This window comes from Anopheles marshallii, chromosome 3 (assembly GCF_943734725.1).
Source record: "Anopheles marshallii chromosome 3, idAnoMarsDA_429_01, whole genome shotgun sequence".
NCBI lineage: Eukaryota > Metazoa > Arthropoda > Insecta > Diptera > Culicidae > Anopheles > Anopheles marshallii.
The window spans coordinates 23,000,317-23,025,564 of NC_071327.1; the positions used below are offsets into that span (position 1 = coordinate 23,000,317).

The 25,248-nt window shown below is 45.3% G+C and overlaps 4 protein-coding genes across 4 annotated transcripts; 2 read left to right on the plus strand and 2 right to left on the minus strand.

The window, feature by feature from the left end:
- The first annotated feature begins 1,127 nt into the window (after positions 1-1,127).
- On the plus strand, positions 1,128-13,830 carry LOC128712381 (paired amphipathic helix protein Sin3a). The gene is made up of 10 exons (XM_053807275.1): positions 1,128-1,409; positions 1,501-4,898; positions 4,975-5,133; positions 5,413-5,653; positions 5,750-6,339; positions 6,560-6,889; positions 6,966-7,172; positions 7,256-7,681; positions 12,700-13,446; positions 13,597-13,830. Exons 1-10 carry the CDS (start codon positions 1,136-1,138, stop codon positions 13,828-13,830), a joined length of 6,606 nt encoding a protein of 2,201 aa, XP_053663250.1. The 5' UTR covers positions 1,128-1,135.
- Positions 13,831-16,707: 2,877 nt separating this feature from the next.
- Positions 16,708-18,162, minus strand: LOC128715749 (UDP-N-acetylhexosamine pyrophosphorylase-like protein 1). Its single transcript, XM_053810663.1, has one exon. The coding sequence runs from the start codon at positions 18,160-18,162 to the stop codon at positions 16,708-16,710; it is 1,455 nt and encodes a 484-aa protein (XP_053666638.1).
- Positions 18,163-19,057: 895 nt separating this feature from the next.
- On the minus strand, positions 19,058-22,264 carry LOC128712235 (methionine--tRNA ligase, cytoplasmic). The gene is made up of 4 exons (XM_053807131.1): positions 22,162-22,264; positions 19,939-22,083; positions 19,780-19,873; positions 19,058-19,712 (listed from the first exon to the last, which is right to left on the minus strand). Exons 1-4 carry the CDS (start codon positions 22,262-22,264, stop codon positions 19,058-19,060), a joined length of 2,997 nt encoding a protein of 998 aa, XP_053663106.1.
- A 744-nt stretch (positions 22,265-23,008) lies between these two features.
- LOC128714013 (coiled-coil domain-containing protein 130 homolog) lies at positions 23,009-24,110 on the plus strand. The gene is made up of 2 exons (XM_053808889.1): positions 23,009-23,581; positions 23,661-24,110. The coding sequence occupies exons 1-2, from the start codon at positions 23,009-23,011 to the stop codon at positions 24,108-24,110; spliced, it is 1,023 nt and encodes a 340-aa protein (XP_053664864.1).
- Positions 24,111-25,248: the final 1,138 nt, after the last annotated feature.

Consider the following 25,248-nt stretch of genomic DNA (forward strand, 5'->3'; position numbering starts at 1 on the left):
TTTGCAGTATTATTATGTCAAAAGAATTTGGTAATAAAATACTGCAAATTTTTGCTTTGGACGTGTGGTTCATTGTTGAAATAATAGCACTTTTACTCTCAGTTTGAGTTCTCATTCTGATGCTTGCCTCCGGAAGCGGAACAAGGATATCATTTTATACGCTTGTGTAAATGCTTGTTCGTAATGTGACGGGATAATATACTCTTATGCAAGTGCGCAGGCCCACAATGGCATTCCCGGGAGTCCCGAGAGCACTTCGCCGTGTTGTATACTGTTTGCTCGGTATTTGTGCACGAGCAAGACAAAAGGGCGCACCCGGCAAACGTTGGAAAAGAACGAGAAGCGCACGCTTGTAAATCGATCCGTTCGAACAGATGTTTCGCTCTTTTGCTTCGCTCGCAAAAATTGAAGATAATTGATACACACAGGATGCTTCTCATCACACTTTTCTATGATAAAAAGCCTCCCCCCCGCCAATGTATGTTTATGGATATGATGTTCTCTTTTGTTGATAAAGAGAAACACAGGCCAGGAATTGTGCGTTTCCCCCCTATAAGTGTGTGTTACTACGATCGCGGCTTTTTCGATGAGAGCGCCGAGCAGAGAACGAAACAAAGAAACATTATTTTCCTACCCCGAAATGTTTGTTAATCGAAGGAAGCGTGTGCTGTAAAGTTCTTTGCAATTTGTGTGTTATTCTAATGAGAAAAAACGGTGTAATTTTGAGATAAATAAGTTACAATACATTCTTGAGTAGTTTCACTAACGTAAGATTTATTTTCCCTTCTATTTTGCAGCATTTATCAGAGCGATTTCGTCCAGTTATCTGAGTGCAAATGACTATAAAACAGTTCCAGCTTCAGCGGGCAGGACTGCAGATACATTTAAACGGTGCAAGGATTGGTAAAAGTGTAAAAGAAAAAACAAACATTGACAAAATCATAGCTTAAGTGAGTAAAGAAGAAAAAAATCGAGTGTAGTGTGAAGCTGTGCGGGGTGTATCATCCTTCCCAATTGTACATGAAGTGTGTATGTAAAAAAAGATTTGAGTGCTGTTTGAGTTAAGTGTGTAAAGCTTTTTCCAGCAGAGAAGCAGCCGAAGAGGAAACAAAAAATAATAGAAAATGAACCCATCATGAAGCGCGGTAGAACGGAAGAGATACAATTTGGGCAACCGCGGGTTCAGCCACCGACGGGTCAGCAACGTATTATCACGACCACGCAACCGCATAATGTGGCCAGTAGTACTGGCACGACCATACAGTATCAAATCCCGCCGAACGTCATCAAGACGTCTACACCGCCCGAATCGGTCAATTCAGTGACGAATCTGAGCAGCCAGCAGCAGCAGCAAGCGACACAGCTTGTAGTACCACCACAACAAGCTACTAGTGTCCAATACACGACTTGTAAGTAGAATCGAAGTAGGCTGATGCGTTTCCATTCTGAGAAGCACGGTAACTAACACATGGTATACTGTGTTTCTTTTTTCGTTAACAGCTTACAATACGACGCTTGGAGCAAATTTGGTAAAAGCTCAGCAGACGACAAATCCACAACAGCAACAAATACACGTAGTTAACGCGTCCAATCAAGTGCGCGGTCCAAGCCACAAGAACGCGGTAGTCAATGCTACTGCGGTCGCGACCAACGCCGCGGCTACGCCAAACAATAACATTTCAGTAAGTAGCGGGCCGGGTACGACCGGTGTCACCGGAGGTGTACAGCAGGTGATCACAACCAGTATGTCGCCAGGCGTTCTACCGGGCGCTGGGAGTGCGGCGCAAGGCCCACCGCCTCCTCCACCCCAAGGCCAAGCGCAACTCCAGCGGTTAAAGGTCGAGGATGCGCTCAGCTATCTCGATCAGGTGAAGTACCGCTTCGGCAATCAGCCGCAAGTGTACAACGATTTCCTTGACATCATGAAAGAGTTTAAATCTCAAAGCATCGACACGCCGGGCGTTATACAGCGTGTGTCCAACCTATTCCGTGGCCACCCGGAACTGATCGTCGGGTTTAACACGTTCCTGCCACCCGGCTACAAAATCGAGGTGCAAGCGAACGATCAAGGATGCTATCTGTTCCAGGTGTCAGTGTCCGTACAGCCGACGGCATCGTCTGGTGCGTCGGTCGCACCGCAACCTTCACCGCACAAGTACAACACAATCTTCCAGGGCGGCGGTCAAATAGTGCAATCGACCGGAAGCGGCGGTGGTGGAGCAGCGGGCGTTTCGAACGTAGTAACCGCTAGCACTGGAGGGAATGCTGGCGGGGGTACGACAACCGGTGCCGTTAATCTCATGGCTTATGGCGGTGGACATGCAGCCACAGCAGCAACAGCGCCTGGTGCGAGTGTTCCAGTGCACGGTGGAACGACACTGCAACAACCGACAGGTGGTTCGGTTGGTGGTAACGCCAGTCCGGCCACAGCACAGAATGCCCAATCACTTACAACCACAACAACTACGGCGGGAGCAGGTGGTGGTGGAGGAGGATCAGGTCCGCAAGTGGCACAAAACTTTTCCTCACGGGGCGATCACCATCGGGAGCGTACGATATCGACCGGATCGGCCGCAAGCAATGCGAGTCTTCCTGCAGGCGTAACCGCATCGTCAACCGCTGCGACAACGGTTGTGACAGCGGTGGACGCTTCATCGGCTGGTGGTGCCGGTGCGACGGTCGTGACGGGCCAACAACCGTCACAAGCAACACAGTCCAACATACATCGGATATTAACACAGCAGATTATATCGCAACAGCAAACATCAGGCCCTGCCGGTATTGGTGGAATGGTTCCGACAGGCATGGTATCCGCTCCGACACAGGTACAACATCATCAGCAAACGACCATGCAGCAGGTGCAACCACCCCCGGAAGCGCAAACAGCAACCGTAACGACGACGGTTGTGCCAACGCCGACGGCAACGGCAAATCAGCCGGTCGAATTCAATCATGCCATTACGTACGTAAACAAAATCAAAAATCGATTCCACACGCAGCCAGAAAAGTACAAACGGTTCCTGGAGATTCTTCACACCTACCAAAAGGAGCAGAAAACGTACAAAGAGGGCGCGCAGAGCGGTTGCTTATCGAACGCAAAGCAGCTTACCGAGGCAGAAGTGTACACACAAGTGGCGCAACTGTTCGACAATCAGGAAGATTTGTTGCGCGAGTTCGGTCAATTTCTGCCGGACGCGACAAGCCATCACAATCAGGCAGCTATGCAACAGCACCATATGGCATCGGGCAAAACGAACTCGCACAATCTAGTGGTCAACGCTTCAATGCATGATCATCAACATTCGCAACAGCAGCAGCTAGGAGGAGGAAGTGGACCAACGACAACAGGAACGACCGCAATCGTTGGTCTGGGTGGAAATGCGGCCGTCCCGGTTGTGCATGGTGGCAGTGGAAAAAAGCTTGGCAGTTCCAATATCGGAGGCGTTCCTGGTGGTGCACTCGCCAACCTGAAGGTGTACAATAGTATGCAACCCTCGAACTTGGCCCGTTTGCAGCAGGATCGTGAATATGCCGCAATGGGAGCGGATAGCGTGGGAATGCATGGTGCAGGTGTTGGAGTTGGTGGTATTCCACCGGGCAGTGGTATTCCCGTGGGCAGTGCCATTCGAACCGCTGGCGGAAGCATGATTACTGCCGGCGGTGCAGTAATGGTGGAGAAAGATCGTAACCATCACATGGGAAGCGTAGGACCGGGAAGTGGTGGTGGATCGCTCGGTGGTGCCGGTGGTCTAAACGCGAAATATATTCACGGCGCAAGCCTGTCTGCACTGAATCCGACTGCTGGACTGGTAGGCGGTAATGTACTTCAACCCGGTGGGCCTAATGTCGTTTCGAACGTAATGGCAAATTTAGTGCCGGTCAGTGTTGGTAGTGGTGGCGGTGGTGTGAATGCCATCAAACGATCGCCCTCGTATGCGTCACAGATTGGATTCGTCGGGTCCGGTGGCCCGTCGGGTCACGGTAACAACATGAACGCAGCGCGTGATCGCGGCGACGGTACAGGACCACCGCCAATTAAGCGACATAAACCTATCTGTCGCGATGTCTCATTAGCCGAAGCGTCCAAGTATGGTACACTGAACGATTACGCGTTCTTCGACAAGGTCCGGAAAGCACTACGCAGTCCGGACGTGTACGAAGATTTCCTGCGCTGTCTAACGCTGTACAATCAGGAGATTGTATCGAAATCGGAACTGCAGACACTGATCACACCGTTCCTCAGCCGGTTTCCGGATCTGCTAAAGTGGTTCCAGGATTTCCTCGGTCCGTCCACCGGATCTGGTGTTGGCGTATCGAACGAATGTATACCTCTGACGGCAGCAGCAGCGGCCGCCGCCCGTCAGGATCGTGACCGCACGCAAAGCGAACTTGCTGCGGACGTGGATCTGTCCACGTGTAAACGTTTCGGTGCTAGCTACTGTGCGCTGCCCAAATCGCACGAAGGTGTTAAGTGTTCCGGTCGGACGAGCCTATGCCGGGATGTGCTGAACGATACGTGGGTATCCTTCCCGACCTGGGCCGAAGATTCGACGTTCGTAACGTCACGCAAGACACAGTACGAAGAGTTCATCTACCGGTGCGAGGACGAGCGGTTCGAGTTGGACGTGGTGATCGAATCCAACAGTGCCACCATTCGCGTGCTGGAAGGCGTGCAGAAAAAACTGACCCGTATGTCGCAAGACGAAGTCAGCCGGTTCCGGTTGGACGATTGTCTCGGTGGAACGTCATCGACGATTCATCAACGAGCGCTTAGACGAATTTATGGTGACAAAGCGGCGGACATTATACAAGGGTTAAAAAAGAATCCCTCTGTGGCCGTGCCGGTCGTTTTGCGACGAATGAAAGCCAAGGAGGAGGAATGGCGAGAAGCACAAAAGGTAATGCAACTGCTTTCTCTTCTTGTATTTTTCATCTTATTTTCTAACATTTGCTTTCCCCCCTATTTTTCGACAGAGTTTCAACAAGCAATGGCGGGAGCAGAATGAAAAATATTATCTAAAATCGTTGGACCATCAGGGTATCAACTTCAAGCAAACGGACATCAAAGCCCTCCGATCGAAAAGTTTGTTCAATGAAATTGAGACACTTTTTGATGAGGTGAGTTACATGAAGGTAAACACGATCGTCCCCAGTTTCTTTTTTATGAGTTTCTTTCTGTGTCATCTTTGTCGTTTTGTGGTAAAACAGTTGTCGTATTCGTGTCGTGTAGGGAGTTAGTATGTTTGGCAAAATTTGCGTCTATTTTGGGATAAATTGACCTTGTGTTGATTTTGTTTACTTAGTTGTATTGAATAGAGAGGGAGAGTAAAAGAAGGGAGCAAGAAGTAGGAGTAGATAGCGTGGTAATGGTAATTCAGTGATGCAAATTAATATTGTTTCTAATTTATGCAGCGCCATGAACAGAACGACGATTCGGCGACGGTTCCGCAGGCCAGTGGGCCCCACATGACAATACCGTACAAAGACAAGACAATACTGGAGGATGCAGCGAATTTGCTCATACACCACGTGAAGCGTCAGACGGGCATTCAAAAGCAGGAGAAAGCCCGAATAAAGCACATATTGCGACAATTTGTGCCGGATCTATTTTTCGCTCCTCGGCAGCAGCTCAGTGAAGATGAGCGAGAAGAAGGTATGTGTTTGGCCGGTGATGCAACTCATAATGAGTTGATTTAAGTTGAGTTGCTTCAGTTCAAGTTGGTTAATTTAGCTTTATTCTTTTCGCTAGACGACAAAGATACCGAAATGGAACAAGATGAAGAAGTGAGCAGCACAGGCAAATCATCTACCGGCGTTAAGAAAGCTTCATTGGTTGCATCCAGTTTTTCCGGCAGTAATACAAGCGGTAGTTTCAATCCATCCACTAACGCATCCGCAGGGGGAGCTGCTTCTTCCGATGCGTCAGCTACGGTCACAGTAGAGCCTGAGGGGGTGTCTAAGGATAGAGAAAGTAGCAAAGGTGGAGATGATGCAACGGCAGCAAAAGCGTCTTCCATCGCTTCAACCTCCGCTGAGTTGCTACCACTAACACCAACTGTTTCCACATCGTCAGCGTTGTCCATGACGAGACCCGGCACCGAAATCACCGGAGATAACACTACTCCTAAAGCAGATAGCAACGGTAACAGCAATGCTACGGAAGATAGCACCTCGGATAAATCGACGACAATAAAGATGGAAATTAAGGAAGAAAACGATGCATCTGTGATGCAGGATGCAGGAGCTGCTACACCAGGTTCGGCAGCTGCTGGAACGTCATCGCCGCAGCAACAGCCATTGAGTCCACCATTGCCTCCACACGCCGTGAGCAAACATATCGTACGTGAATGGAAGATCTTTAAAGCACCTTTTAAATGGAAGAAGCTTTCACGACCAATCGACCACTAACCCGAGTCGTACTTATTTCACTTGTGTGAAATCTTGTTTGATAATTCGTGAAAGTGGCCGATGATTGAAAGTTTCCCCCGTTTATTATGACTTATCCGCGTGAGCATAATTCATTGTTGCTAATTTTGTGTGCGATTATTCTAAATTCTAGGAAGAAGCATATACGTTATTTTTCACCAACAATAGCTGGTACTTGTTCCTGAGGTTACATGCGATTCTATGCGAACGGTTGCGCACAATTTACGAGCGTGCACAAATAATCGCCGCAGAGGAACGCGCGTACGAGAGTACACGCAACAACAGTACCGCTACCGCGTTGCGGTTGAAAACAAAAAGCGAAATCCGCATCGAAGATTACTACAACACGTTTCTGGAGATGTTGAAAAATCTTCTCGACGGCAATATGGAGTCAAGCAGCTACGAGGACACGCTGCGCGAGATGTTTGGCATTCACGCTTACATCGCATTTACGCTCGATCGGGTATGTAGTGGCGGATCATTTTCGGATTAGTTTCGGAATAATAAGAATCCTTTTTGTGTATGTGTAATTTGTACAGGTTGTACAAAACGCGGTACGACAGTTGCAACATTGTGTTACTGAGCGAGGAGCACTAGAGTGTGTGGAATTGTTCCAGGCCGAACAACGACGGGGAGGTGCTGGTGGTCTTTGCCGGACGGCTAATCGTCGAATTGCCACCGAGCTTGCCTACCAACGGAAAGCAGAAACAGCTCTACAAGATGAAAATTGTTTCAAAATTTACATTGTAAGTATTTGCTTCTTGTGAAGGTTGGTTTAGGATTCCAGAGCTATGTATTAAATGGTTTTGTTATGATTGTTTTTTTTTAGTACAAAATCGATTGTCGGGTAACAATCGAGCTTCTGGATACCGAATCAGATGATACGGCTACTAATTTCGCCAACACGCAAGCCTACGGCTCATACGTGAATCGTCTCTCAAACCCAGCTGCCACCGGTACGGGCAGTGATAGTGGTGGTGGTGGCGGTGGCGGAGGTAGTGGTGGCGCAATTAGTGGAAGTGGTGGTGTTGTCGGTGGAAGTGGTGTGGTTGGTAGTAGTGGTGTTGGTGGTGGTAGCAGTGGAATTGCAGAAGCCGGTGCACCGTTGAGCTCGAACAGCAGCAGCAGTGTGAACAGTAGTAATCTCAATAACGCTCCCACCGGATCCAACACTGGCAGTGGCAGTAGTAGTAACAACACTGGCGGCAGCACAACAAATGCCGAAGTCAAAACAGAAACTCCCGACGAGGAGCTGGTAAGTAGCAAATGTTAGTCAACCGTTTATTAACATCGCACCCTACTTCACAATGCGTGGCGTGCGAAATTGGAGTGACAGGAAATGGGTTTACCTCGAGTTGATCGTTGATCGTTTTCCTGCCCTCTTATTCCCCCATAATTGTGTGTGTGTGTGCTGAATAATTTGTTTGTTGCACTTTTCAAAACTAATTTTTTGCCTAGTGTGTGAAGGTGTTATAGGCCATTTCTTTGGGGATGTGGATGGCGGATTGGTGGGAACGCGTTTTTATTGCTAATTGAAAAATGTACATATATTTGTAACCAATTCGTTCACGCAATTTCATTTCACGCTTAAATTACAAATAAAAAAAACATTAACCGGTATCGCGAATCGAGAATTTGAAACGATAGTCAGAAGTTGGAGTAATAGGAGAGAAGCAAACTTATTTGTTTTCTCGCTCATCTTTTATAAAATATGTTATCAATTACCAATACCAATAACTTAACGATCGCCCTTAAGCGCTTTCCTAATCGGTTGATATTTTTAGACACACACTTCAGTTGAAAGTGACTGAATTTTTGACGTTTTCATTCGCGATTACGGTTATTGTTTCTTTTATAGTGTTGTTTAAATTTACATTCATCATTGGGTTTCGTTTCTATTTTTTTTATACGCTCCGATCGTTTTCCGTTGTACACTTGTTAGTAAGTGCACTTCGCGAGCGCATTGTACTTACTTTACACAGATGTATGATACACACACTTGCCATAATGCAAAAGTTTATTCGTTACTCTTCCCTTTTTTATTTTACTTTATGTTCGTACTTGTTATGTCGCCCCTGTTATCGAGCAAAACGTTTTACATTTTTGTTTAGTTTTAATAACTTACAAAACCAGTGGCCCTCGCCCCACCCGTTTTTTTTTTTCATTTATGGCGATAGAAATACATACGTTTTGATGGTCAAAGACGAGCCACCAATTTGCCATTCGGGTTTTAAAAAGAAACAATTCAATTTTTGGCTACCACCCTGCCGCAATAGTACATTTAAAAATAATCGACTGTGTTTTCTTCCAAATACGTTTGACTAATTTAAGCTTTTTTTCTTCATACCTTCTTCTTCTCTTTTTTAACCATTCTTTTTTCTGTGCCAGGTCAAACAAAATGTTTAAAATGCATACAAATTGAACAATGCTTACATACAAACGCAAGTTGCGCCACTGTTGCGAATCAAAGTTGTGATCTAAACGGGGGACGAGCACGACCACACAACATCCCTCCCCCTTCTACCAACTTGTGTACCACTACCAAAACTTGTGTTACTACTAGTACTTCTACTATCGCATACCTGTAAATCGTTTCTAATCACTTGAATCCAACATTCATTCAGCGTTCAATTTGATAGGAACAACAAAACATGAAAAAGAGAAACGGTAGACACCCGCAAGCAGTAGATCTGTGGTTGATCTAAAATCGATCGCATTCGATATCGAAACATTTTGAGCAGTGCTCATTTTTCTACAGCTGCATAGGGTTTAGCATAGTGCAAAGGATGTAAAATTGGACTAACGTGATTTTTCTTTCTTTTTGTGCATCCATGCATATACACAACGATCATTCCGAGTGTGATGTTCTTATTTATTTGCTGTTGGAATTTTTCCCCGGCACATTTTAATGGTGTGTTTGGCAGATGCGCATGCCTTTGCTTTATTTGGCTGTTAGCGAAAGCCTCTCGTTGCTGCTACACGAAGGCGCACGTACGTAGAAGGCAACCAACCAAGATGTGAGAATAACTAGTGACAAATCAGTTCCTTATTAACTACCTTCTCGGTGCATACGTGCGTCGAAAGGATACGGCGTGCGTGAGGGGTACTGAAATGGTGTGAAACAGATGTATATTTTTGGCTAATGAAGGAAGGAAGCATATACAGCACAACAACACCTCCAAACAAAAAAAGGGAATAATTAAAAAAAAACTTCAACCTTTCAATGTTTGACTGGATGTATGAGGCAATATTTAGAAAAGATACGAAAAGATTGAATTTCAGTTATCCCTTTTCTCTGCTGCTGCCGCTGATGTTTGATCATACGCTAAGCGGGTGATCGTACAAAGACACAGGGTGGTTTGTATGTTTAGTAAAGCTTCTTAGCAAGACAGGCAGGTATTAGTTCGGATCCTTCGCGTAACGTAACACACTGAAGAAAAAGGTTTTGTGGTGCAACTGCTCATTTACGACGACTTGTAGAAGGACTAAACAGAGCAAAAAGCTTCTTCCGCATATGATGAACGCTTTCATTTCTTGCTGATAGCAATACCTAATAAACAGAACACAGAGGTTTTAAAATGGGAAATGATAAAGGAACAAACAGTGATGTACTATAAACGATGCGATTCTGTTAATTTTGCCATATGGAAACGAAATGTTCCTCTGTTAGAAACACAAGCATCTTATCTTAGCGGGAGGAATATTATGTATTGCTGCTGGATAGCTAACGTTGAACCGAACAGCGAAACGAGGAAAGAGGGTGACGACAACAGTTTAGTTTTTTAGTGTTACAGTAAGCCGAGTGGCGGTGTCGAAGCTAAGGGTTGTAAAAAAATTATGTAAAAAATAGAACGCTTTCAGCGATTACACAAATAGTGGTAGCAGAAGAACGTTGTGAATAAGCGGAAATGGTATCAAACCATAAGATAAAACAATCTCTGTACAATATTCAATGCAGATAATATTTTTAATTTATATAACAGAAGCAGGAGACTGAGTCGAGGTATAGTTTAAATTTAGTAATTTGTAAATAGTAACGAGTTGTGTTTACTTTTCAACTTTCCTTGGACAAAATGTGCTTCAGTGGATCAGATAGAGCATCAACAGAGCATCGAGGAAAAGGATGTTATTTGACAGTATTTTGCAAAAATGTACATATGTACACTTTCTTGACAGGGAAAGAATAGGGGATGCGCATGATTTTATACAAACACACGAGAATGGCAATGATGAATTGTTGTACAGGAGAAACAGTGAATTCAATTTCCCGACCGCTGAAGAAAATTCATCCCAAACACACACACACAACGCATAATAATACTGCAAAACGCGAGGGTACATTTCTTCCGTAATTTTAATGTGAAATCATGCGGTGCGCACAACAGAGTGTATGGCCGCGTTGTGTGTGCTAACGGAGATGGTGTAAAGGATAAAAGTTTAAATCTATATATGAACAAAATGCAATCTAATCTTCTATACGTCTAAAAAGAGCAAAAAAAGAAGGGAACTCGAGTTGTGTCTGATTGAATGTTTCAACCAAACATGAAAATGAACAATAACAAAAGAAAATTTGCAAATATTACGAAACAAACAAACAATCGTTTCTTTTTTTTAATTCTTCGCATGCGTGTCTTTACACTGCAATTGCATCGCGGAAAAAAATGATAACACCCGAAATCATAAAGTAGCTTTCAGTTTTGCAATTTGTTTTGTTGTTAATTTTATTTTGCTTCTAAATCGTACATTAGATTTGTTTACTTGTATTCATTTGTTCAATGCTATCAAATTGAACATTGTTTTGTTAATGTTTTTGTTTTTCTGTCGACGAGATGATTCACTTATGTTTTACGAATTGTGCAATAGTGCGTGAAAAGGAATACTTTTTGCACACATACACATACTGATAACGAGCACGTAATGACCACAAAAGCAGAAGGATCGGAAGGGAATAGCGCGCGATATGATGGTATGTGGGGCCACTTAAACATTGTTTGCCAATATAGGTATGTTGAAAACTTCTCGCCCAAAACACACTTCTTTGGGTGGGTCCTTTTTTTATATAAAGTAGATTTATCTCTCGACGCGCGTTACTTTCTTTCTACATTTGATCTATTTTTTCATTGTTAATGCTTGCCCTGTTACGTTTACTATTTATCATATTATATTATTGATTAATGTTTTGCTTAATGCAAGCTTTCTGATTGCCACTAGAGGTAGAAACGCATTCTTCCCGAGTTCTTTTATTTAATTAATTCAATTTGGGGTACTATTTATGTATAACTTCCCTTTATTTCCCCTATATAAAACATTTAAATAGCTTGTAGATGAAGTGAAGTGTGTTTTTTTCTCTTACTCTTTTTTCTGTGTGGTATTTTTATGTAAAGTTCTTAGTAGTGACGAACATAATACGTCGTTTGAATCTATTTTTTTTTTAATTTATATTAAACTTAGGAATAGATTAATTGGTCGCTAGTTGTTAGGGTAATTTACGTTACAGTCATATATGCTTAATTCAATATGATGTGGGAACCTCAAATTTAAACAAAACTGTGTTCAGTGAGAGAAAGGAAATTTTAGCTTTTTATAAAACTAATTTTATGTTTGACCTGGTACGAAGAAAACGGAAAGTATTTATCTTGTCCCCTGCTACAAAACTACAACATTTGCCTCCCTCTCATCCTTAACAAAAAGTGTTTGTGTGTCTCGTTCAACACAGAGTTATCCTTCTTCTTCGTGTGGTGGTTGGGTATGAACTTGATCTTTTTTTTGGTTAGATATTGCTGTGGGTTTATGAAATGCATGTCTCTCTTTCTGAGTTCTTTTTAAAATGCTTTTTATCTATTGCATTAAATTTGCGATTCATACTGTCTTTTTTTTTAAAACAGTCCATGCATTTGTTTAGTACACTTGTTGTATTTATCTGTGGTTTTTCCTGGTTTTTATATCGCTTTTCCGTCTTGTTATTGTTACACATTATCTTGTTTTGATCTGTGGCGTTTCCCTGAAAGTCCCTTTGATAGTATCGCGCTTCTAAGTTTGCAAGTTAATTTCTATTGACATCACCGCAAATGATAGGCAAAATAGAGACCATCGTCTCCGTTGTGGGGACGAAGGCCGCCACCTGCTGCAGCTCACGCCACACAGCAAAGCAATTAATGCGTCTCGTTTTCTTTGTTCTTTTTTTCTCTATTCCTTCCTGTTATCGTGATTGGTTTGTTTTTCTCTCTTTCTCCCTTTTGTTGTTCCGGGACCTTGTTCGCGGTACATGCACAGAAATTACGACCACTGTCGGGCGCCGCACGTATGCCAGTGTTTCTGTCCCGTAACGTGAAACAACGGCGAAAAAACACCAAACGTACGGTTTCGGTCACCATCGATGGGAAATCGGTCTCGATGGGGGAGCTGCAGGCTAGCGACATAGAGGAGGACACCGTGGCAGGTGATAGCATCTCATCAGCGGAGGACAAAAATGCACTGTTGCCCGTATCAAACACAATCATCGCGAGCGTGTTGCAAAGTACGGCTACCACCCACAACTCGAAACCACCACAACACGCTGCTGGTGCGGAAGGAGATGCTAGCCGGAAAGAAAATGACGTCCGTGAAGCATCCGGTGCCGGAAAAGCACAACACGAGAATGAGAATGTTGGCGCTGCCGCTGGAAGTACGACAACGGCGAAAGGTGGTGAATCTAAGCCTCCTTCTTCGACCAAGGATACTGGCGGAGGCACCACCAGTGGGGGTAACAATAACAACAATCCTAACAATATCAACAACAACAACAACAACATTGGGAGCAATCCTTCGCTATGGTTTGGTAGCGGTAGCTTTAAGAAGCAATCACCATCAGCAGTTCCAGCCGATCGCCGCCTGCCGAACATGAATGGGGCGGATCGCAACTTGCTGTACATCGACGATAGTGAGCAGATGAAAGTGACACGCAACACATACAAAACATCCCAAGTGCAGAAAAAGAATTTCACCATGTATTGGCACGGATCGCTAACACGTTCGAGAAAGGTAAGTGTTGTAAGAATGTGTGCTAACGTATGCATAAAAAAGGATTAATTTAAACGAATTTTTAATACGAAAAATACTTAATTGTTTACGCATACGTTGCAATTTAAACATCGAGCTGATAGTAATCGTATGTGTCTTGCCTCGTTCCAGAGTCACTGTCGAGTTACGACACGAATGGATCAGCGATTTAAGAGCGTCGTTGATCGGTGGCTGGACCAGCATGTTACCGACAGCCAACGGGCATCATGCGTGGACTGGTTGCTCGGTAAGCGTCAAGATCTGGTAAAGAGTACCACCTCCGTTATCGTTCAAGACAACGGGTTAAGTCGTACTCCGTACGCACCATACAATAGGTATAAGGTGAATCAACTAGAACTAGGCTAGCATAATAGTGTGAGCAAATTGATGGTGCTATCCGGCGAAGGAAGTAACCGTTGTGGCAATAAATTAACGTTTTACTATACAAAACCGGGCGTCAGTGTTGGTACGGGTGTAATTTGAAATGCCACCAGCGTACCTATGTTGCCGTGTACAGTAATTAATTTTATAGGGTAAAGTCCCAAACTTGAAAATGTGTACCTATAAGTATGACAATGTGCCTCTTAAGTCAGAAGATTAGTCGATAACGAAGGGATGCAGCAGAATGGACTAGTAAGGATGCTGTTTTATTTAATTGCTATGTTAAATGCCTGTAAATGTGTATTGTTTTTAATTGTGTGGACCCTTTCCACTCCACTGTACCCCAACGTCGTGTTTGTTTACAGTTGCAGTGTTGGTCATACCTTTAAAAGGATAGTGTTCTTGTGTCCGGGGATTGTGAAACAGAGAATGAGTTTGAACTTTCGTTTAGTTTAGGAACACTTGTTGAACAAAGACCCACACCCCCCACACGGCGTGTCGTTTCGCGCATCCGAGAAAGCGAGAACGCAGTTAGGATGAAATAGTGAATTTCTATTTTATATTTTATTTGATTGTTACAGTTAGGTCTTACTGTAAAGCAAAATTGTAAATAACAAATCGTTGTTTCTTCCTTGTCGTATAGGAAAAGAAAGACACAAACATACGTTTACAAAGCGATCATTTTGATCGTCCCTAGGCCACAACAGGTTGTTAAAGATCGTAGTTTGGTGAAAATTTTATCAATCTTTCTCCTACGTCCAACATTTTTCAATGAAAAAGGTATGTAATTTAACTTAAAATGATAACTTTATATTTGAACAGTACAGAAGGATGTGAAATGTTCGAAATCATTCAACCAAATGAACCACGGTAGCTGCAAACACTAAAGACAGCGTTCACAAAAAATAGGTTGCAAACGTGATGGACAAACTATATTTGCTGTGTGAAAAGGGGGTTTTGCAATTAACACCAAGGAAGGTGCAAAGGAGGAAGCGTGAAAATAAATGTAATTCCGATGCTGGTGAATTAAGTGCAGCACTGAAAATGAAACATACTGCAATGTTGGGATTTTTCTTTGTTGGAAAAAATATTCGAAACTACGGCACGTGAAGAACGGAATGCGCACGTTTAATGCGGTGCATAAGATAAACAGGCTCTACTACGGCTCTACCATCTGAAAATCACGAAATCAATAATAATTCCCGAATATTCGATTCGAACGAATTCGATTATAACTGGTGAGTTTTTAAAATATCTGTCTGTCTATCATGGTCTTTTCTTATTGAAATGCAATATGGACGACCAAACAACGCTAGATTCTTTTTGTCAGTTGTGGCAACGAAATATTGTGCGTCTATGCGCCGAGTGCAGATTCTTCGAGGTGACTCAGGGCAAGAGGAGATTAGCATTCAGTTAACATGCGAAGTTTGTCATCGTCTCGATCAGAAAAAGCTCACTGAGATAAAAGAGCTTCATCCTGAGCTACTATTGCATTCTGTAGCTCCGCCATCATCCTTTCTCATCAGTTGATCGCTCCATATTTTGGGAATCCCCTGTAATAGTAGTACCCACTACAAATGGGGCAAGTCATTCTTCATCCAGCGTCAATAAAACAGGAGTGAGGATAAACATTTGATTCAAAAGGCATTTTGATTTATTCCGCATTTTATTTGATTTTCTATATAAAAGGAGCCGCCAATATAATTGATCTATAATATGCATAAAATGGTAAAAACACTGTTCTTAAGTATAGCATATTGCGCGCTAGGTTCGTAGCTAAGAAATCAGTTCTATATAGTAAATGAAATCTCATTAGATATGAATGCTAAGGAAAACACGGTTTATGCGAACACCCACTATCTCTATCTCTCTCTTTCTCTTTATCAACTGTAGTACATCTCAATATTTATAACTAAACAGATAACAAACATAAAGGTGCTGGAGGGGGATTATAACATATTGCGGGGTTTGCTTGCGTGTTACATTTTAAGATAAGTCACAAGCACAGTGTAAACAATTACGGGTATAGGAGGAGGAAGATTATCGTAAAACGCGCGAGAGACATCCACTTCAGTCACGAGATCCGCACTAGAAAGTGTTTCGTTGATTCATTTCTGCGAACGTTGAAGATTGAGTTCCTGTTGAAACCCACACAGGGGGAAAGAGGGATGGTTCGGAATGTTTTGGGCCCCTTTCGATTGCTCGTTGGAACCTTTCGTGAGGCAACCTTTATTATCTCTGTACGGAGATGCGTGTTTTTGTGTTGCTTCATTAGACAAACAATGTTAAATGCAGAATACATACGGATTGGGAAAAACGGGGGACTTGGGTTAAACGTGTGCGCGAAATAATCGAGTTAATTGAGATACGTCGTCGTGACTGGTAATTGAAACTTGTCCGCTATTAGTCTGGCCTATTCGCATAACAACACGGGGGTATTGATGAATTGGGAATTAAAAGCAAAGAGAAAAATATTCGTAACATGAACAGATCGATTGATAGTCTTTTTTTTTGTTTTTGGACCAATCTTTTGGGACATTGAGCATAAGTAAAGCAACATTAAAAAGAAAAACATCACTTTGCCACCGATACGTGCTAATAAGATAATTACATCTTTCAGTTCGATGTACTCTGTTGCTCCTCTTTTTTGCTGCCCAATTAATGTCCGTCTCTCTATTGGTGGTCTGGTTGGACGGCCCCACGCAAAGCAGTACGCGCGAGATTATTCGATGGGAAGGCCCGATTAGAGGTGCTTCAGTTATCACGCTCGCGCTTGTGTTGCTCCCATTGACCAGCAGCATCGATTCTATCTGGCAGCGTGGATCAGTAGCTTGGAATATTATTTTTAGCTCCGGCTGGGTGTTAGTGCGCTTGCCGCTCATCGGCACCGGTCAGATGCACCGGACAGCGGAAGCTTTGACCGCTGGCGGCCGCCTCTAGACCTTCACCAGCGTACGATAAGAGCGGCGAAATTTCGCAATCAAACGATGCGTCGGCTGCATCAAGCACTTCGGTTGCGCCCGCATTGATAAGCCATTTCCGGTGCAGTCGGTAGATGTCGCCCCGCACACTGGACGGACAGTCGATGCCAGCCGTGTCCGCATTCTTCAGAGCGCTGAACTCTTCCTCCCGTCGGCCCTCCAACGCCACGAACGCTTCCGCCAGCGGAAATACGTCAAAGATAAACTTTTCCATCTTGATGCCGTTCGGGGCGCTAGGCTTAAGCCGTTCACCGCTAGCCGGATCAACGTACGGTATCTTCTTCTTGGCCACGTGCAGTGGCATTGTCGTGTCGGCAATCCGGCGTAGAAAGTGTGTGGTGAAGAAGTGATTGCAAATGTTGCCCGCATTGAACGTTAGCTTCCCATCGGTCGGATTGCGTCGGTTGGCCGTTTCGGTCGAAAGCTCACTGTACTCGACCACCTGGTACTTTCCCTTTACCTCACACACCACACCGACCGCTTCATCCGGCTGTACCTTTTCGATTACCTTCACGCCACAGTCGGCCCCCTTGCGGACACAGTACCCGATGAAAACCGGATCCGCCACCTTGATTAGAATGTTGTCCACGCTGTGGGCATGCAGGTACTGTACGCCCGCCCGCTCCAACTCGTCCAGAATGCCTTCGTCCTTGAGGGCGCGGTAAATGCCGCCGTTACCGTCGGGCGCGGTGGCCACTTTCCATTTTTCGTCCAGCAGTATTCGACCTTGGAAGTCAACGCACGGAACACTGCGCTGCCGGAACAGTCGAACCTGCTCGGCCGGGAGACCAAAGTAGTGGTTCTCCTTGAAGTAGTCCAGTGTTTCCGTGTGCGTATGCTCGCTGGTCATGATGTACCAATTGATGCGACCCTCGCCTCCGGCCAACTGTTGCAGCTTCCGGATGCGTTCCGCTTGCAGCTGGAAGAGCGGTTTTCCCGACGGGAGGTTCACATTGTACGTGCCTTTCGGGGCGGTCGAACCGAGGCGAGTGCCTTGCCCACCGGCCAACAGTATCACGCCCACCTTTCCCAGCCGGATCTGTTCCAGTCCCGCCTGTCTTAGGTCTTCCAGTTCGATCTCAGTAGCCTCAGCCACCGATAGGTACCGTTCTCGGGCGAGCGGTTTTAGCAATTCGTTTAAATCTTCCTTCGTCGACGTGGCGGTTGCCATGGCACGACGGAATGCTTCATCCAGCGAGGCACAATCGACGCTATCGGACAACGAATCTAGCAATCCGGTCCGTTGCACCTCCGTCAGTTCTTCCCAGAACGTCAGCAGATGGCCCTGGTCCCATTTGGCCAGTTGGCCAGCAATCGTGGCGTACCTTTCACTCATCCCGTATTAAAAAACTTTCACACGCACTCGAATCTGCGACCGTTTCGTTGCACAACGGATGCCACACTACAATGAAACCACCATCGAACTACACTGCCCCGCCGTTGTGTTGCTGCTGCAGAGGCGCGACCAGTTTTGTCTGTGTGGCTATCAAGAGGCCTTTGTGGGGGTGAACGGGGGAACACGGAAACCGATGATGACGAGTCTCGGTTATGCTATCTCAACATGACCAGGACGCGCCTATTCTGTTTCACTCACGCCAACACAATGCAGCACTAGCACCGTTTACCAGTACGTGGGAGGGGAGTGTCTGTGAATGTAAACAAGTTTCTGGTAGGCTCTAGGCAAAGGTCCCCCCGAAAATTGCACAACGAACGGATCCAGTTTAGTGAAAGGGCAACCAGTAGTACGATGCCACAAAACTGGATTAGGGTCTCGAATTGCCTAGCGACGAACCGCTCATGGTGAACTATGATTTTAAACTTATTTTTATCACAGGAGAGACACGTTTACCAACACACTATTGACAGCCGCGCTGATAACAATTTTGACAGCTCATTCATTCAAAACACAACAGTGGTGTACGGAAAAATGCTTCAACTGGCGTAATTTTAAAGGATTGGAATATAGATTCAAACTTCTTAACAGTCTTGACTATTCTCTGTCCAATTTTTCTCACGTCTCTTTCCTTCAAATATTTACATTAATTTCATTGCTATTAAATAACGTTTATTGCCAAAAGTAATATTCAATTGAAACTGTACGTCTTCCAGTATTTTACCAATGCTTGATCGCAGGACCACGGACATGGTGCCAAGGTGTTAATGAAATGAAATCAAAAACTAACCACATCTTTGTGGTGCCAAAAAGGATCAGAATAGCAGAAAGTAGCGATTTACTTCTTATTGCCCTTCTTTTTTCCACTGCCGGCCGGAGCAGCCACCGGAATACCGGTCAAAGTGGCCAACTTTTGCTTCAGCGACAGTAACAACGATACCTCCGGCTGCCAGACGGATTTATCCGAGTTGGATTCTTTCAACTTTCGCACCTTAGTACCCTGCTGAGCGATTTCCTCTTCTAACGCTTTCACATCTGCTGGAACGGTGTTGGCCGTTGCAGGTGTCGCGGCGGCCGGCTTTGTCACCACTGCCTGTTTCGCAACGTTGTTCGTGGAAGTTTTTTCTCCCGGTGCTGCTGGAGCACTTTCTGAGGTGCGCGGTTGACTCAGTGATTGCAGCTGCTTCTTGAGACCGAGCAGAATATCCACTTCTGGCTGCCATACAGATCGATCGGCACCACTGGATTTGATTTTACGGACTTTGGCTGCTTGTTCGTCGACCGCTTTTTGGGCGTCTTTCAGCGAGGTGAAAGTTGCTGGTGCTGATTGATTTGGTGGCACGGGAGCTTTACCCGGTTGCTGTTGCTGCTGCTGTACTCCACCATACTTTTGCTTCAGTTCCTCGATACGGGCATCCTCGATCTTCGTGAACAGTACTGCCGGCTTACCGATCTTGTGACCGGGCGGTAGAAGAGTCCGGATCAATGGTTTTCTGAAGCGTTAAAAATAAGAGAAGGTTAAAGCAAACGCCTACAATACTCATCAGTGAATGTACGTACTCGGAGTTAATGAATCCGCCACGAACGTTAAGCTGACTGTACATATTTCTCGCCGTCGTAGGCATGAAAGGAAAGATAAGCGTTGCTAGCAAACCTGCAAAAAGAACCATCACAAATTAGACACATCAACCAGTGGACCATTACAATGTCTCTACTCACAGGCAATGTTACAGCACAGAGCAATTACCGTGCCAGCACGGGCCTTCTGATCATCCGTTCCCTTCACCTTTACCCACGGTTCTTCCGACTGCATCAGCTGGTTGCCGTAGCGAGAAATCTGCAACAAATGTCGAATGCCGTCGCGCATACGGGCCTTCTCCATCTGATTCACGTATCCCTTCAGTTCCCGATTAATCAGCGCCAGCAGCGTATAATCCTCCTCGAGCAGCGTCATCGTCGGTATCGTGGAGTCGAAGAACTTCTCACAAAACACCAGTGCTCGGTTGAAGAAGTTACCAAGATTCTTTAACAGTTCGTTGTTGTTGCGTGCTTGCAGGTCGCTCCAGCTAAATGATGAATCTTGCCCTTCGGGCCGAGCGGCACCGAGATAGAAACGCCACACATCAGCCGGTATTCCCGTATCTTGTGCATCGTTGCCAAACACGCCTATACCGCGACTCTTGCTAAATTTGCCATCCTCATAGTTGAGATACTCAGTGGCCATGATGTGCGACACCAACGTGTAGCCCTTGTCCGCAGCCAGCAACGAAGCGGGAAACATGACCGAATGGAACGGTACGTTATCCTTCGCCATAAACTGATACAGATCGACCTTCACACCGGTGTTGAGCGTGTCCGGTTGCCACCATTGCTTCCACTCCTTGCAGTAGCGACTAGTGATGGAGATGTACCCGATCGGAGCATCGAACCACACATAAAACACCTTCTTTTCGTAGCCCTCGAGCGGAACCGGGATGCCCCATTTAAGATCACGCGTAATACAGCGAGATTTGAGCCCTTCCTTCAACCAGGCACGTGTAATTACCCGCGCATTGTGTGTCCATCCGGACTCTGACCGATCTACCCATTCCCGTAGCGAAGGTTCGATCTTCGGGAGATCGAGGAAAAATTGGCTCGAGTCACGAATGACGGGCGAGGAGTTGCACATCTTGCACCGTGGTCGGAGCAGCTCGATCGCATTTACTAGTTTGCCACAACCGTCACACTGATCTCCGCGGGCATCTTCATACCCACAGCCTGGATGGGGACATGTTCCTTCCACAAAGCGATCCGCCAGATAACGATCGCACTTCTGGCAGAGCAACTGTTCCACCGATCGCGTTTCGATGTATCCGGTGGCGTACAGATCCTTGAATATTTCCTGCACGATCCGCGTCTGCTCGGTGGTTGTCGTGCGGCCGAAATAATCAAACCCAATTCCAAACCACCGGTAGATCGAGTTGTGAATATCGAAATACTTGTCACAAATCTGCCGTGGGGTAAGTTTTTCCGCAAGCGCTTTCGTTTCCGTGGCCGTACCATACTCATCCGTACCACCGATGTAGAGAGTGTTGTACCCACAGAGCCGTGAGTAGCGAGCGAAGATATCTGCCGAAAGGACGCAACCGACAATGTTTCCCAAATGGGGCACATTGTTCACGTACGGCAGGGCGGATGTGATGAGATTGTTCTTCTGGCCCGGTTTCGGCAGTACGATCCTCGGCTCATCCCGAACCGCACGATCGTCCACATCTCCGAAAGCAGCCCGAGCCGCCTCGATCTCTTCCCGCTGCACCGTTTCGGCAATGTTTGCGGACGTGTCGGCAAGCAGCTCACCTTCGAAATCAGCAATTTCCGGATTGAGCACAATGTGATGCAATCCACCGTACCGATTGCTATGCTGAAGTGATGCAAAGCTGAGATCCTTCAGCGGAAGCGAGGACAGTGCCGACTGTACCTCGGGAAGGGCCGAAATCTGCCGATACCAGCGCAGCAGATTGTCGATATTGACCGCTCCCTTGAGCGTACCGTCGGGAGCGAGCAGGCTCCATACTGCCACATCGGCGCTGTTGATTTTATCGCCCGTCAGATACGTGCTATTGCTGAGGCAATCGTCAAGCATTTTTACCAGCGTGTTTAGGATCGGTTTCGTGTTTGGGTCGGCCCGTGTACCGACCGCCATGTTGTGGGTTAACGCCGGGGCTAACCGCTTCGAGGACCATTCAAGCCACTCGTCACGCTGTACCACTTTAGATGCATCATCACCCGGCAAAAGGTATTTAGCCGCCACGTCCGTCGAAAACAGCTGGACTCCACTACCCAACTGAAGGATGGGCAGATGTTTCATATCTCCCAAAGCGGGATCTATAGATGACAAAACAAATAGGTAAAATCAGATGAAAGCCGATTTTCGATACGGCTAGACCCTTTTCTACTACATACCACCCAGCGTAACATGCTTAACCTCCACGTTGGTTTTGGCCAAATTTGCACAAATTAGCAGCTTCAACCCGAAAGGGTTACCGGTGTTGGTGTAGATAATCATGTTGCAACCAAGCACTTTCTGTGAACTGACGGAGAAAAGACCTCGAACTACTATGCAATCGATCTACTGGTTATTCCGAGCGCAAAATCGAAAAGCCCCAAGTCGAGAAAATCCCAATTCCCGTTCCAAGGCAAGGAGAACGATTGTGCTTACTGTCAAAACACGAGGTGGCAGTTGTTTTACGCCGGCGCTTTCCCAATGACCAGAGTGTAGTGTTAGCCGGTGGTCTATTTAAAATACGGCAGAAGAATCTGTTTCATCTGCAAAATTCTGTATACCAAATTATCTTCCATTTTGGGGGAAAAACAAGATCGAATTACATGCATTAAAAGGGAAACAAATTAATTTGAAATATGTGTGATGAAAACTATAAATTGCTAGGTTGAAAAATCCCATTGTGCGAACAGTAAAAATTTCGCTTGAAAAAATAATGCTTACAAAAGTTTTATTTCAACGAAGGAATGATTTCGTTCAGTTTCTTACGTACGAAAACACATTGACATTTCCCCGTGTTAACAACATCACATCGCACAATCTAAACAAAACAAATGGAAAACGATTAAATTTCGCGTTTTGGATGAGAAAAATCGATAAATACTGAGCCAAACGAACATCTTTTGCATCAAGTTTTGGCGTAAAATCAAAGTGTCTATAAAGTGAATGCTAAACCTGTGATTGTATTGTTAAAATACGCAACCCCCTGGAACAACTCTTCCATAAACATCCGTACAACACTTTGGCAAAATGGGAGAACGCAAGGGACAAAATCTGTATTATCCACCGGATTACGATCCAAAAGCCGGTGGTTTGAACAAATGGCAAGGAACACACGCGTTGCGGGAACGCGCCCGCAAAATCCATCTCGGCATCTTGATTATCCGGTTCGAGATGCCGTATAACATTTGGTGCGATGGGTGCAAAAACCACATAGGCATGGGTGTGCGATATAATGCGGAGAAGAAAAAGGTCGGCATGTACTATTCCACGCCCGTGTACCAGTTCCGGATGAAATGCCACCTGTGTGACAATCACTTTGAGATCAAAACCGATCCACAGAATCTCGATTATGAGATTGTTTCCGGTGCGCGACGCCAGGAAAATCGATGGGATCCGACACAAAACGAGCAGATCGTACCGGAAACGAAGGAAGTGCAACGCAAATTGTTCGACGATGCTATGTACAAGCTGGAACATGGAGCGAAAGACACGAAGGCGGCTGAAGATGCCAAACCCGTGCTGGGGCGATTGTTTCAACGTAACGATTCCGTTTGGCGGGATGATTTCGAAGCGAACAGTCGATTACGGGCACAGTTTAGGGTGAGTAGAATAGTTGTTAATTATAATTCATAAATTATCCAACTATAAATACTGATTTGTTTACTTATCTCGGTAACAGACACGGAAAAAGGAGTTAAAACTTCAAGAGGAAAAGGACAATGCCTTGCTGGTACGTTCCAGCCTAGCGGTTGCCTTGCTGCCGGAAAGTGATAACGATCGACGTATGGCACAACTGATGCGATTACACTCTTCAAAAACAGTACACGAAAAAGACAAAGAACGGCGCAACGCTATTCTTAATCGACCCGTGCTGCCCTCGACTTCGTCTAGCAAATCGACAATAGTCGCCAAGCTAGAACCCAAAAGTTTAGGTATCGTAAAACGATCAGCAACTAGCTCTGGAGAGGTATCCACCAAACAATCAGTGGAGGAAAAACGGCCCAAGGTGGCGACGATAGTAGTTCCTGAAACGAATGTTGAAGAACCAAATGCATCCAAGACTGAGGGCGAAACTCGCCCTCAACTGCTGCTGTGCAACTATGGATCCGGATCTAGTGATAGTGATTAAAAGCAAAAACTGTAAATATAACGAAAGATTAGTTTTTCTTTACATAACAATAATTGTGTTATCTTTTTATGTAATTTAAATTTCCACAATAACATCCGTTCTCCGAAGAATTTTCAACATTCAATTCGAGATGACATTTCTGTGGCTGTCAAAAACAGCTTATGCCAGCGCGCCTGTGTGCGTGTGTGGCTGTCCGGTGTGTTAATGTGTGCGTGCAACTACAGCAAAAAGTCACACGGTCAGTTCGCAGAAGTGAAAGACCATATTCATAGCATAGGGCCAAAGACAACAAGGGACAAACGACATTTTAATCCTTTCAAACTCGCATTTTCACCGTGACTAGAACGTAAAATTTCACACAAAGTGTTACGAGTCTTTAAGCCTTTACTGTAGAATTCCTTCTAGTTAACTTGGTCCGGTTGTGGATATGTATCGTACTCGGCTCTTACGGGGCTTTACATAAGAAAGGCAGTGTTTCGCGGGGTCCTGAATGGTAGTGTCATGGGTATTGTCACGAGATAGGAGGAGGTTGGTGGGGTATGTGTTTTAGTAAGTACGATTAAAAAGCGTTAGTTGCGGCCGATAAGCGGATAAAACAGGTCACAACGAACATCAGGCCAATGGAATGGTCTGTATAGCAACACAAACACATCGTAGCGAGCGTGGAAGAAAAATTCAATTGATTTTCTCCACGGCGAAGGCGCGATGCCAATTGCCAGTGTGTCGTGTCGGTAGTACCTAGAGGTAATGGATTCTGGATCCAAGTGACGGATCGTTTCTTGATGGTGAAATCGGGCAGTAGAACAAACAGTGCTGTCCCACATAACGTCGCGAGTGGTCAATTGGGAATCACAGAAAGGGTGACCATTTTTCAAGTGCGGTTTCAATCTGGTGCTCCGTTGTTCGGTACAGTGTGTATGGTTGGTTGCTATATGGTGTCATTTGTTGCTGGTGTCATTGCCTTAAAGGTTCGGCAATACAATCGTAAAGAAATGTTCATTGGCTCCTCTCTGTTCCAGGCTCAGGTTACCATCACCGTGTCTCAAACGTCCAAGAAAGTAGCGCTTTAGCGCCATCTCTGATGATTCAAGAGAGAGAAGACGCAAAAAAGCAATCAGTGTGTGTTGAGTGTGAGAAA